Raw genomic sequence first — 13,885 nt, 5'->3', positions numbered from 1 at the left:
CATTATCTTATTGACTAAAAAAACTTAAAAGAGCAAAGCCATAAATAATTACCATGTTACAAAAATTAATTAAAATCATGCCTTAAAGTGCAAATATTATCCTCAACAATTTTTATTTGCTACCCTCCAAAGAAGTCTATAAATACTGCTATTTTATTTTTGTATGGAGAGGCATAACTTGTTAAGCATAACCACATTTTCAAAATGGTTAGCACACACACAGTAGTAGTCAGTCTTATCTCAATAGTCTTGTTTTACATTGCAGCAGCCCAAGGAAGAAAAACACTTCACACAAACAATGAATTTTTTGCATCCTCTCCAGTTACCAATAACTATGATGGTATCTGCAAAACTATAGTAGAGACACAAGGTTATACGTGTGAAGAACATACGGTAAATATTACTATACCATGTTGCATTCCACGTACCATTTGAAATTGTAACATCAAGTAATATCGTACAGATCAACTAAAAAAAAGAATTTGCAAAATAACCATTAATACCATTTCAATTGATATCACATATTTTACATCAATATTTATTTGTGTTGACTCAGGTTACAACAGATGATGGCTACATCTTGAGCCTGCAGAGGATCCCGGTAGGGAGGTCCGGTAAGAAAGCGGACAAGCCTCCTGTATTAATCCAACATGGTATCTTTTCTGTAAGTTTTATATTGATACATATATGAATTTCAATATTGTATATACATACAAAGTCGAAAAATACTTGAGCGATCACGAGATTTTGATCACAAGGTTTGGACACACACATAAAAATACACATTATTCATTCTTTTTTTTATCTATTTTCTCTTTTGTGAGTGTGCCAAAAATCTTATTACCGCGTAAGAGTTTCTTGTGCAACGTCAACATGTTAATTTGACTCCTATGATTTATTTCAGGACGCTGCAGTATGGTTGTTCAATTCTCCAGAAGAATCATTGGGATTTATTTTAGCAGATATTGGATTTGATGTGTGGCTTATCAATGGTCGAGGCACAAAATATAGCACCAACCACACATCACTAAGTCCCAATGACATGGTTAATACTTATTTATGATATATATATACACACATGCATTTTCATACTTTCATTAGTTAATTTATAAATTATAATTAATTATTGTATAGGCTTACTGGGATTGGTCATGGGATGAATTAGCCGGTTATGATCTACCTGCTTCAGCACAATATGTGTACAACCATACTGGTCAAAAAATGCATTATGTCGGTCATTCTCAGGTGAGTTAATTTCAAATTGATTATTTATTTATCATATTTTTAATAACTATTGTGTTTGTGTATGTAACAAATATTGATATAAATTTCTCAGGGAACTTTGATAGCTTTTGCTGCTTTTTCTCAAGGAAAGCTTCTTAATGTATTTAGATCGGCTGCATTACTTAGTCCAATTGCTCATATGACTCAAATTCCTTCCGAGTTAACAAAAATTGCTGCTCAACTCTTTTTAGCTAATGTGAGTGAAAGAAAAACAAATTATTATTTAGATAAAATTATGTATAATATTAAATTACCAATTGAATTAACTATTAAAATATTTCCCTTTTTTCTAATGTAACAGGATATATATTGGTTAGGTCTCCGTGAATTCGTTCCACATGCGTAAGAGAATAAATAACCCTATTTTTTTACTTACTATTTGTTAATATATTTGAGTGCAAATGAAAAGTGTAAAACTGATCAACAGTATAAATAAATAATATATCTTATGTTAATTCTAATGAGCAGGGATATTGGAATAAAACTTTTGGATGGTATCTGCACTATTCTATCCCTCAACTGCACAAATCGCTTATTGCCATTATTCACAGGTACTTTAGATGTTAATAATGGCATGATGCATAAATTTCACTTATTTTTTATATATTAATCACAACAATTATTGTTCATATTTTTGTCTTCCTTACCTTTAAAATTTATAGGTCCAAATTGCTGCATAAATTCTTCTAAGGTTGATTCCTATCTTGACCATGAACCACAACCAACAGCAACAAAGAACTTGATCCATTTTTCTCAATGTAAGTCTATCAAGGAAACAATATTTTCTTAATTTATTTTTCCATGACTAAATATAATTTGATCATTGTCAATAAGATTTCAATTTAGTAGTGCGGGTATGACTTTATAACCTCGAGAGGTATACTTCAAGTTCAAATCTCAAAAACAGTTGTAAAATGAATATTAGTGTAATATTAATTAATAATAATTTTCTTTATCTCTATTAAAAAGGTGAACAATTAGGTATCATAAAGTTTTGTTAAGTATGATACTTAATATTCAATTTTTATAATGTCATGCTATTTTTATATTTATTTGTAACAAATTTAAGTTTAAAATTAATTTTCTCTACGTGGTACAATACTCAACAAAACCCTAGAACATCATATAATTATTCTATCATTTGATTTTTTATGCATCTATGAATAGGACTAATATTTTTTCATATTGACCTGACTCTTGTATTATGAAATTTGAGTAGTGATCAGAAAAGGACAAATATCAAAGTATGATTATGTTGATGAAGCACAAAATTTACAACACTATGGACAAAGGGTTCCTCCAACTTATGACGTGACCAAAATCCCTAGTGAATTCCCCCTTTTTCTCAGCTATGGAGGGAAAGATACTCTATCTGATGTACAAGATGTGAAGGTTTTGTTCAATGAACTCAATAATGACCATGATGCTAGCAACCGTGTGGTATTGTTTAAGGATGATTATGCACATCTTGATTTTATATTGGGTGATAATGCTAAACAAGTCGTTTATGATCCCATGATAGCTTTTTTCAACGCTCATTGATTTTACGATGATTATTATGTATGTAATAACTTTCTCATTAAGTTGAATTTCATTAGTGTGTGTGCTTTTTTTCTTTCTCATTTGAGTATGTTAGATTTCCGTCAAAATTAAAACAAAAAGAATGTGGTGTATGCTAGATTCTTCTCTTTATTTAGTCATATAATTCATCTTTAATCAAATACCATTAATTCATATTTGCAATTGTTCTTTTGAATCCAAGATGATGCTTACTCTTTATTTTTGATTAATTTAAAATTTCCCAACACATAAGATACGTCTTCCCATTTTTCATTCATTGGGAGATTCACTCACATTAGATCAGTAAAATTACCGCCATTTTTTTCAGGAACTTCACTCACATTATCGACAACGTATTAAATTTAGGGTTAATTAAGTTTTTAGTCCCTATAAATATTCACAGTTTTGTTTTTAATCCTTACAAAATAAAATTACATTTTTTAAACCCTATAAAATTTTCTATCAGCATTTTTAGTCCCTATAAATTTTTCCATCAGCACTTTAAGTCCCTGTCAAAAAATTTCATCAATAGTTTTGATCCCTAAAATGTTTAAGGAAAATGTTACAGGGACTAAAAAATGTGATTTTATTTTATAGAGACCAAAAACAAAACTGTGAATATTTATAGGACTAAAAACTTAATTAACCCTTAAATTTAAATTTGAATCTCGACAGAAAGATGCACCACATTAATGCATGTCACACCTCAAAATTATTTAGAGTTCAATGGAAAGAACGTAAGAAATTAAAGTTTATATTTTAGAATGGGAGATTAAAAAAAGTCAAAATTGTCATATTTTTAAAAGAGTCAACGTCCCTCCTTAATTTGAGTACAAAAATTACTAAGATAGTGAATAGTGGAGGTTTTAAAAATTACACCTACTTATTGGTATGACACATGTTGCACTTTTAAAGACTAAAATGGTGGTTTGTTCATCAAAATAGACATGTAAACATGATTTCCAATGTGTTAAATGATAGTTATTTAATGAATCAAAAAATTGTTTATATCGTATCTACAAGACTCATGTATATTTCAATTGTCTAGTAAATTATGGGATTCTCAGTAAGGGTTTTATTTGTACAAACACAACATCAATGATTTTTTGGAGGCATCCATTTGTTCGACGGCGTGTGGGCAGGCCGAAACGGCTTCCCACCTATGTTTACATTGCGACATGTATGCTGCTTTGTGGCAGATGATTCGGTCTTGGTTAGGTGTTTCAGGAGTGGATCCTCAAAGTCTTCATGCCCATTTTTATCAGTTTACCCATTGCTTAGGTGGTATGAAAACTTGTCGATCCTTCTTATAGCTCATTTGGCTTTTGAGCGTTTGGGTCATTTGGCAGGAAAGAAATAACATGTTATTTAATAATTTGCTGATGACACTTTGTTATTAGGAAATAAAAGTTGGGCTAATGTGAGGGCCCTACGTGCAGTTCTTGTTTTGTTTAATAAAAGCCTGTTGGTGGGTATTAATATTTCTGATTCTTGGTTGTATAAGGCAGCGACAGTGTTGAGTTGTAAAGTGGAAAAAATTCCTTTTATGTACCTAGGCCTGCCAATAGGTGGTAATCCGCGGAGATTTCAGTTTTGGGAACCAATCGTGAATCGCATTAAATCTAGACTGTCGGGTTGGAATAGTAGATTTCTTTCTTTCGGTGGCCGTTTGATCCTCCTCAAATCAGTTCTAACATCTCTGCCTGTCGATGCTCTTTCTTTCTTCAAAGCTCCAACAGGTATAATCTCTTCCATTGAATCTTTATTGAATAATTTTTTTGGGGTGGGAGTGAGGATTGTAGAAAAATTACTTGGATAGGTTGGAATACCTTGTGTTCTAAAAAGGAGCATGGAGGTTTGGGGGTTAGGAAGTTGAAGGAGTTTAATATTGCTTTACTAGGTAAATGGTGTTGGAGGATGTTAGTTGACAGAGAAGGGTTGTGGTATCATGTTTTAGTCGCCCGTTATGGCGAAGTAGGTGGGAGGTTGGAGGTGGGGGGCCGGAGTGTTTCTTTGTGGTGGCGGGAGGTAGGTAGGATTTGTGATGGTGTCAGTGACATAGGTGGAGGGTGGTTCGGTGATAGTGTTAGACGGAGGGTGGGTGATGGTGCTGCAACTCTGTTCTGGTCGCATAGGTGGATTGGAGGTTCCCCGCTGTGTGTGCAGTTTCCTCGCTTGTTTGACTTAGCAGAGAACAAAACCATTACGGTGGCTTCTTTGTTCTCCCTGGGTACGGAGCAGGATGGGGAGGGGTGGAGTTGGAGGCGTAGGCTATGGGCGTGTGAGGAGAACATGCTAGAGGACTGTAGGGCGTTACTATTTGATATTTCTTTGGTTTCTAATGTTTCAGATATATGGGAGTGGCTTCTGGATACTGCAGAGGGGTACTCCGTGAGAGGTGCCTATGACTTGTTAACGATTGGTGATGATTCTCAGATGGGATTACCTTTTGAGTTGGTGTGGTATCCTCAAGTTCCTTTAAATTGGTGTGGTATCCACAGGTTCCTTTGAAGGTCTCAGTTTTTATGTGACGGCTTATTCGAGATCGATTACCAACGAAAGCTAACCTGGCAACTCGTGGTGTTATTTCCGCGGATTATATCTTTTGTGTTTCTGGTTGCGGTCACGTGGAGACAGCCGAACATTTATTTTTATCTTGTACTACGTTTGCATCTTTATGGCAGCAGGTGCGCGATTGGATTGGTATTATTGGAGTGGACTATAATATCATTGCAGATCATCTAGTGCAATTTACTCATTTGGCATGTGTTGGTAAAGCAAAAAGTTCGTTCATGCAACTTATTTGGCTTTTGTGTTCTTGGGTAGTGTGGAATGAACGTAACAACCGACTGTTCAATAATTCTGTTAATCTAGTCCCTCAACTGTTAAGGTTAAATTGTTATCTTTGGGGTGGCTGAAAGCTAAAAATGTTGTGTTTGTTTATGGTACGCAGAGATGGTGGTCAAGCCCTTTAGCTTGTTTGGGCATTGGCTAACTAGTGTAATCTCTGTATGTTGTGATCATTAAATCTTGTAACTTTTAGTGGTATCCTAGGCACACATTGTGCTTGGGAACTGCTGCTTGGTGTGTTATATAATTTCATTTTGATTTCTTAAAAAAAAAAAATAAAAAAAAAAAAAAAAAAAAGAAGGTTATTTAATAATTCACAACCATCCATCTCAGAGCTTATGGACAAAGTTAAGTGTTACTCTTATTGGTGGTTGAAAGCAAATAACACCACTTTCATGTATGGTAGGCATCGTTGGTGGTCAGACCCTTTGAATTGCGTGGGTATTGGGTAATTATTGTTTATGATTTTTGTGGTACTTTTGGTTGATCCTCTGTAATTTTGGGTGGTCTTCTTAGCACGCCTTGTGCTGAGTAGGCGACTCAGTTTGTGTTGTTATAATTCATTTTTGATTCTTCAAAAGAAATATGTTTTTTTGGAAATTTTAAGATAAAACAGACGTGTTGAGATTATATTTCATTAATTACTTCAATATTGTGTTATTTTAATCGATTATATTTTCATGCTTCTTTTATATCATCGCATGTTGCTCATCGTACGTTTTCGTTGCTGACAAATGATTATTTATCTTGTAGTATGTTTTCTAGATATTTTTTTTTTGTCAAGTAGTTTAAATGTTAAAAATTTATCTTTTAAGATAAATAAGTGGGGTGTCTAGAATTCAAACTTTAACCCCTACATATGTAATGCAATGTTCCTACCAACAAAGTTAAGCTTGTAGGAAATTATTCAATAGTTATTTATAAGTTTTTTATTTTTATTTCTAATCATTTAATATATAAGATAAGATAAGAAAAATATGGAGATTAAATCATTAGTAGCAGTAGCAGTGTGGTCATGTCACTTTATAAATGGTCACCATAACACCTCACCAACTATTTTTTTGAGCGGTATAGTGTTGTAAATAAAGAGTAATGATACATAGATACCCTTAGGTGACAATACACCCTTTGACATCCACACAAAAATCTGACACGTAGTTACGTGGATCCCGCGCACACTTTCTCTTTTCTCTCCTCTTCTCTCTTCCTAATGCATGAGGTGTACAAGAATGTATGGGAATAAAAGGTGTCTATGTATCATTACTGGTAAATAAATGTGAAATGATCATATTATACTAGCTGACAGATTGGTTGTTTTTTTTTTTTCAAATAGACTAATGATATTTCATTGAGACCTTTGATTTAATGATATTAAGTAGTTTTTATTACATAATATCTCATGTAACTATTAATTTAAAAGTAATTTTATGAAACACTTTTCTTTAAGAAGGCCGAAAAAATCACATTAAAAAACTATTCTAACCACAAGACGGGTCTAAATAAAAAATTAATAATAGTTACATTACAACAAAAGCCAAAGACTAATATAACATCTCAGCAGATTAAGCCGTCCATTGATTCAAATCGTTAAAAATAAAATAGGAATATCAGCTTTAATCTACCACCACATCAAAATTTTAATGTGATCAATCAAATGCAGAATATTTGATTCTTCAATTTTGGGCTTTAAGCCACCACCATATCAAAATTAAGAATGCCATCTTTAAATCATCACCATATCAAATCAAAGTCCTATAATAGTGAGATATGCTGAAGCTGTTAATTTGATCTCCAAGACCAATCAATCTGCCTAGACTAACAAATAGTATTAACTACTTGTAAAAAAAATCACATTAGTAATTACTCCGATGAGGTTGTAAGTTTAAAATAATTCTTTGAACGGTTATTACTTGTAATCACATTAGTAATTTACTTTATCAATGCCAATAACCATTGAACGCTCATTACTTGTAATTAAATAACATTAGTACTACTAATTACCTTATCAATGCAAATAACCATTCAATAATTACCTTATTACGACCATGCATTAAAATGCAATATTGTCCTCAACAATTAGTCTTTGCCCTCCATAGAAATCTATAAAATACCTCTAGTTTCATCTTATGTAGAGAGGCATAACTAAGCATAACCACTTTGTCAAAATGGCTAGCAGAGTATTAATTAGTCTTATCTCATTAGTCTTGCTTTGCATTACAACAACACAAGGAAGAAAAACACTTTACACAACCAATGATTTTTCAACATTCTCTCCAGTTACCGGTGATGGCATTTGCAAGACTTTGGTTGAGCCACAAGGTTACCCATGTGAAGAACATAAGGTAAATAATATTTACTATAGCATGTTGCATTCCACATGCCATTTTGCAACCTCTTTTTTTTATCAAAAATTAATTGTAACCTCTTTTGTCAAAAATAAAATAAAATTGTAAGCTCTAATGAATTTCAAACTTCCTCGGTTATAAAATAAAATGGTTGCCATCAATGTTTTTTGTGCTAACTCAGGTTACAACTGAGGATGGCTACATCTTGAGCCTGCAGAGGATCCCAACAGGGCGGTCCGATAAGAAAGCGGACAAGCCACCTGTGTTAATCCAACATGGTCTCTTTTGTGTAAGTTTTGTACTACAAATGCAAATTATAATATTATTGTATATGCAAAGTCAACATGTTATTAATATGACCCCTATGATATATATTTCAGGATGCAGCAATATGGTTGTTCAATTCTCCAGAAGAATCATTAGGATTTATTTTAGCAGACATTGGATTTGATGTGTGGCTTGTCAATGGCCGCGGCACAAAATATAGCACCATGCACACATCACTAAATCCTAATGAAATGGTTTGTGTACTTTACAATATACAGAACATTTGCAATATTTCAATCTCTTCTAATTTTCAGTATTTAATAGTAATTATAGTTCATTATTGATTTATTTCATTATATGTATAGGCTTACTGGAATTGGTCATGGGATGAATTAGCAAGTTATGATCTCCCTGCTTCAGTTCAATATGTTTACAACAATACGGGTAAAAAAATTCACTATACAGGTCATTCTCAGGTGCGTTGGTTTTATTTCGTATATTTTTAATTAGTGTATGTGTGTATAACAATAAATGATATAAATGTAAATATAAAAAATTAAATGATAATTGTTTCAGGGAACTTTAATAGCTTTTGTTGCTTTATCTCAAGGGAAACTTCTGAATATGTTGAGATCAGCTGCATTACTTAGTCCAATTGCTCATATGAATCTAGTTCCTCCAGGGATAACAAAAGTTGCTGCTGACCTCTTTTTAGCTAATGTGAGTGATAGAATAAAAAACACTATTTAGATAATAAACTATGTATATAATTAATTATTAATTGATTACAATTATGAAAATGTTTTCCTTTTGCTTTTTTTTTTTTAATATATCAGGAAGTATATTGGTTAGGCCTTCGTGAATTCATTCCTAATGCGTAAGAGAATAAATAACCCTTTCTTCTAAAAATGTTTGAGAGCAAAATAAAAGGGTAAAACTGCATCAATAATATATATTTTTATTCATTCTAATAAACAGGAATGCTGCACTAAAACTTGTGGAGAGCATTTGCGACAGTCTATCCCTCAATTGTGCAAACAGCCTATTGCCATTATTCACAGGTACTTAGATGTTAATAATGTCATGATGAGGAAATTGAAATTAATTTATATGTATAAATACTTATTACCACAATTGTTGATTATTTTTTTAGGTCCGAATTGCTGCATAAATTCTTCTAAGATACATTTCTATCTTGATCATGAACCAAATCCAACATCGACAAAGAACTTGATCCATTTTTCGCAAAGTAAGTCTACTAAAAGCAATATTTTTATTTGTGACTAACACATGAATTGAATAATTTTTCTTACTGACATGGCTCTTATACTATGAAATTTGAGTAGTGATCAGAACAGGAAAAATAGCAAAGTATGATTATGTTAATGCAGCACAAAATATACAACACTATGGACAAAGGGTTCCTCCAACATATGACATGACAAAAATCTCAAGTGAATTCCCACTTTTTCTTGGCTATGGAGGGAATGATTTTTTATCTGATGTACAAGATGTGAAGGTTTTGCTCAATGATCTCAGTGATCAAGATGCTAACAAGCGCGTGGTATTGTTCAAGGATGATTATGCACATGCTGATTTTATAGCGGGTGACAATGCTAAACAAGTCGTTTATGATCCCATAATAGCTTTTTTCAACTCTCATTGATTTTACTACCAAGATATATTTATTATATTGTACTACAAATAATGTATTGTAGTATATAGGAGTAGTTTTTTCATTTAGTTGAGATTCATTCGAGTGTTTTTTTTCTCAACTGAGTATGTTAGATTTCCATCAAAATTAAAATAAAAAGAATATAGACTGTGTTATTCTTCTCCATATTTAATCACAAAAGTTGTCTTGTTTTTTCAACTTAGATATATCGGTCGAATTTCTCCATTTTTCACTAACCTCACACTTTCATTGCGGTTTACTATTTTTAAACAACCATTATTTTTGTGTTATTCTTACATGAGATAATAAGCGAAAGAAGTTAAAAAAAAACATCATTTGATAGTGCAAATTCATAGTACTATTTGATAACAAAACTGAATGCACGTGATGCCTTTCTATTTGCACATGTTATTCCTTCTCGTACATTCACAAGTTTAACCTTTCTTATAAAGGAAAAAAGAACAATTCTTCACAAGAAATTGTGTTTGCAGCATTCCACAAACTAAGTGAATTTCAAAGTTACAAATTAGAAGGACTAAATGTTATTTCATAATTTGTTGGTTTTTGATTTTTGAATGTAATTAAACAGCTACAATAGCTGCTAATTAAATTCATCCCTTCAAATCAAAGACCATAATTAATTAAAATAAAAAATTATGTATCATTCCCTAGACATGATATTTGAGGAAGCACCAGCTTGATCTGGCAATGATGAATTTGGTAATGGAGAATCCAAATTGATAGCATCTTGGTGAGGTGGGTCTGATATAATAATATTAATAGGGGGTGCAGGATTAAGGAATTTGGTGATAGTGGGAATGATGGAACATCTACAAAGTGGACAAGTTGAATTTGATTGTAGCCAATGATGTATGCAATCAATGTGGAACACATGTTTGCAATATGGAATCTGTAGCAACTCTTCCTTCACCTCAAATTCTCCCAAACAAACACAACATCTGTTTCAACATTTTTTGGCAAACTATTGAGTAGCTTCATATTTATAACCCAACAATCATATAGTATATCATATCAAATCAATAGAAGTCAAAGATTGAATATTGGGATTTTTTAAACAAAAAAGAAAGGGCCCAACATGTGGATTCCAAGTTAATTAGACCTTTCAAAGTGCTATATGTATCCCAAACTAAAAGATAATCGTTCTTCTCCCATCTGTTTTTGTTCATTTCCGTTAAATTGTCGAGCGTGAGTTAATTCACGTAGGTGTATTCTTCAGCGTGAATTAACTCACGTAGGACGGGAATGAGCAAAAACATATGAGAGATGAACAATTCTCAAACCGACGAGACTTTAGCCTTAAATTTTGTTTGCTTGGTTTTATTGAATAGTTTTTTTGAAAAATAAATGAAGCTCTATCATATTAATTTTGATTCTTATCAACTTGGGTCACATGTGCAACATATAGTATCCGTTATTTTCTCTCATGTCAAAAGAAAAGAAAAATCATTAGTTATATTCTAGTTATCTTTTTGACTACCTTTCTTTTCATGTAGCACCTATTTTTTTTAAAAGAAATAAAACAGTGGATGCCATTAAATATATTCTAACCAGTAAATCATGAATTGAAGATTCTCTAAATAGTTTTTCAGCTTTCAAGAACAACATTCGTTGAATGTATAATTTAATACAAACCAAGAACTAATGAAATTATAACACAAATAAAAACCAAATAGCAGCTACTAATATAGTTCTGCTAATTAAAACCTCCTTAATTCACAGAAAACATTCAAACAAAAAGAACAAGTGTAAACACAGAAATGAACATAACTAAAAAGAAACTTACAGTGAATCCCTTGCTTGTAAATCCTCATCAAACAAAACTCTAGGAAGTTTGTCCAAGAATTGCACGGTCAAATCCAATCGACGAGGCTATAGATTATTAACAAGAGACAACTATAAGATGACTTAATTAATCTATATGGTGCAAAGAAATAATTAAGCAAGCAAGAAAGCTAACATGTAAATATTTTCACTTTGGCATCCAACTTAACAATTTCGGCATTACCAGATGAGCTAGGCTTTACGGACTCCACTTTGGTATTATTAGAAACTAAATAAACCAAATGAAAAGTAATGAATTGAATGAACTTACTGAGGAAGATGAATAATAACGATAGGTAGTTGGAGGAATATTGATCCTTGGAAGCAAGTGTGGAGAGAAAGAAGAAGCTCTTCTCTTGAGATAGAACAAGTAAAAAAGGAGAAAGAGAATAATGGAAAAAAGTATAGGAATTGAGAATATGAAAGCTTGGTAAAGCTTAAGTTGAAGTTCTTCTGAATACATATGTGGAAGAGTAGGAGGGGAACTTGCAGTTTGTGGAACACTACTCATCATCACATCATATTTCTTTACGTTCATAATTATTATTCCTTTTGCCACTGCCTCATGTATAAATACAATTTATAAGAACAATATATTTGCATGAATGAAACTTTATAGTTGAGGCATGCACATGCTTACCAAACAGTGTCGCGTTTCTTTGGTTAACAGGACAAATAGTTTTGTTCCAACTTCCCAAAAGAGACAAAAAACATCACACACACACACACACACACACACACATATATATATATATATATATATATATATATATATATATATATATATATATATATATAATAGTAAACTTGTGTGTTCAAATATTTATATTCGTTATTAGACTTAATTACACTTTTGGTCCTCGCATTTTGACCAGCTCACGAAAATGGTCATGTCTCTTTCAAATCGAACAAAATCATCCCTAAACTATCATGTTTTTTGCAGTTTTAGTCATACCTCCTATTTTCAACTCCAGAAACACATAGAAATGGCAGTTTTAGACCTACCCCATATGCTCAGCTATGAAATAAACAAGGAATAAAGCATGTGAGTACAAGGAATCAATTTTATTCAGCATAATAACAAAAAAAAAAACCCTAATTTGAAACATATCTTAGAAATTAGGGTTTTTTTTGTTATTGTGCTGAATAAAGTCGATTCCTTGTACCCACATGCTTTATTCCTTATTTCATGGTTGAGCATACGGCGTAGGTCTAAAATTGTCATTTATCTGCGTTTCTGGAGTTGAAAATAGGAGGGATAACTAAAACCGTAAAAAAAACATGATAGTTTATGGACGATTTTGTTCGATTTGAAAGAGGCATGATCATTTTCGTGAGTTGATCAAAATGCGAGGACCAAAAGTGTAATTAAGCCTTGTTATTATTTATTAAATTGATTAAATTTATGTATTCGATAAAAGATTGAATAGACATTTAAAATATTGAATATATATATATATGGGAGCTCCTAATATGGACCCCAAATTAAAAGGACCACCAATGAACCTCAACAAGTGACAGGCTACAGCCGGTCATTGTTCTTCAACACACAAAACATAACATATGTTTCATCTCTTTCAACTACCATGACCCATTGCTTATTCTTGAGAAATAAGAGTATACTTTAAATCTCAGATCTATCTTTATCTTAGGAGAATGAGAAGACAAAGATCACCTTCCTCTTCAGACTCTAGTCTCTAAGATCAAATTTTTCACTTCCACTTGTCCATGTTTCTGTTGAGAAATATGAAACAAAATCGGTTCTTTTATCCTTGTACAATTCCATTGGCCTTGATTATTTTTGGAACAAGATGTTCCATTTTGGTTTCAGAAACCACAGGTTCTTACCGCTGATACTCAATGAACCTCAACAAGTGACAGGCTACAGCCGGTCATTGTTCTTCAACACACAAAACATAACATATGTTTCATCTCTTTCAACTACCATGACCCATTGCTTATTCTTGAGAAATAAGAGTATACTTTAAATCTCAGATCTATCTTTATCTTAGGAGAATGAGAAGACAAAGATCACCTTCCTCTTCAGACTCTAGTCTCTAAG

The 13,885-nt window shown here is 32.3% G+C and overlaps 3 protein-coding genes across 4 annotated transcripts; 2 read left to right on the top strand and 1 right to left on the bottom strand.

Moving 5' to 3' along the window:
- The first annotated feature begins 181 nt into the window (after positions 1–181).
- Positions 182–2,850, top strand: LOC25489613 (triacylglycerol lipase 2). The gene is made up of 9 exons (XM_013605663.3): positions 182–393; positions 557–664; positions 905–1,045; positions 1,135–1,245; positions 1,337–1,480; positions 1,586–1,626; positions 1,753–1,835; positions 1,947–2,042; positions 2,504–2,850. Exons 1-9 carry the CDS (start codon positions 205–207, stop codon positions 2,824–2,826), a joined length of 1,236 nt encoding a protein of 411 aa, XP_013461117.1. The 5' UTR covers positions 182–204; the 3' UTR covers positions 2,827–2,850.
- A 5,009-nt stretch (positions 2,851–7,859) lies between these two features.
- LOC25489611 (triacylglycerol lipase 2) lies at positions 7,860–9,375 on the top strand. Its single transcript, XM_024777821.2, has 7 exons — positions 7,860–8,036; positions 8,221–8,328; positions 8,420–8,560; positions 8,672–8,782; positions 8,883–9,026; positions 9,143–9,183; positions 9,285–9,375. Exons 1-7 carry the CDS (start codon positions 7,860–7,862, stop codon positions 9,373–9,375), a joined length of 813 nt encoding a protein of 270 aa, XP_024633589.2.
- A 967-nt stretch (positions 9,376–10,342) lies between these two features.
- Positions 10,343–12,545, bottom strand: LOC25489610 (probable E3 ubiquitin-protein ligase RHA4A). Of its 2 annotated transcripts, XM_013605660.3 has the most exons (4): positions 12,464–12,545; positions 12,095–12,381; positions 11,786–11,871; positions 10,343–10,940 (listed from the first exon to the last, which is right to left on the bottom strand). In XM_013605660.3, the coding sequence occupies exons 2-4, from the start codon at positions 12,359–12,361 to the stop codon at positions 10,643–10,645; spliced, it is 651 nt and encodes a 216-aa protein (XP_013461114.1). In that variant the 5' UTR covers positions 12,362–12,381; positions 12,464–12,545; the 3' UTR covers positions 10,343–10,642. The 2 variants fall into 2 exon arrangements, with proteins under 2 accessions (XP_013461114.1, XP_039687472.1); XM_039831538.1 differs by lacking the exon at positions 12,464–12,545 and having other exon boundaries at positions 12,095–12,447.
- Positions 12,546–13,885: the final 1,340 nt, after the last annotated feature.

Source organism: Medicago truncatula, chromosome 3 (assembly GCF_003473485.1).
Source record: "Medicago truncatula cultivar Jemalong A17 chromosome 3, MtrunA17r5.0-ANR, whole genome shotgun sequence".
Taxonomy (NCBI): Eukaryota; Viridiplantae; Streptophyta; class Magnoliopsida; order Fabales; family Fabaceae; genus Medicago; species Medicago truncatula.
The sequence above is the reverse complement of the archived record's forward strand: the minus strand, read 5'-3'. Positions and strand labels throughout refer to the sequence as shown.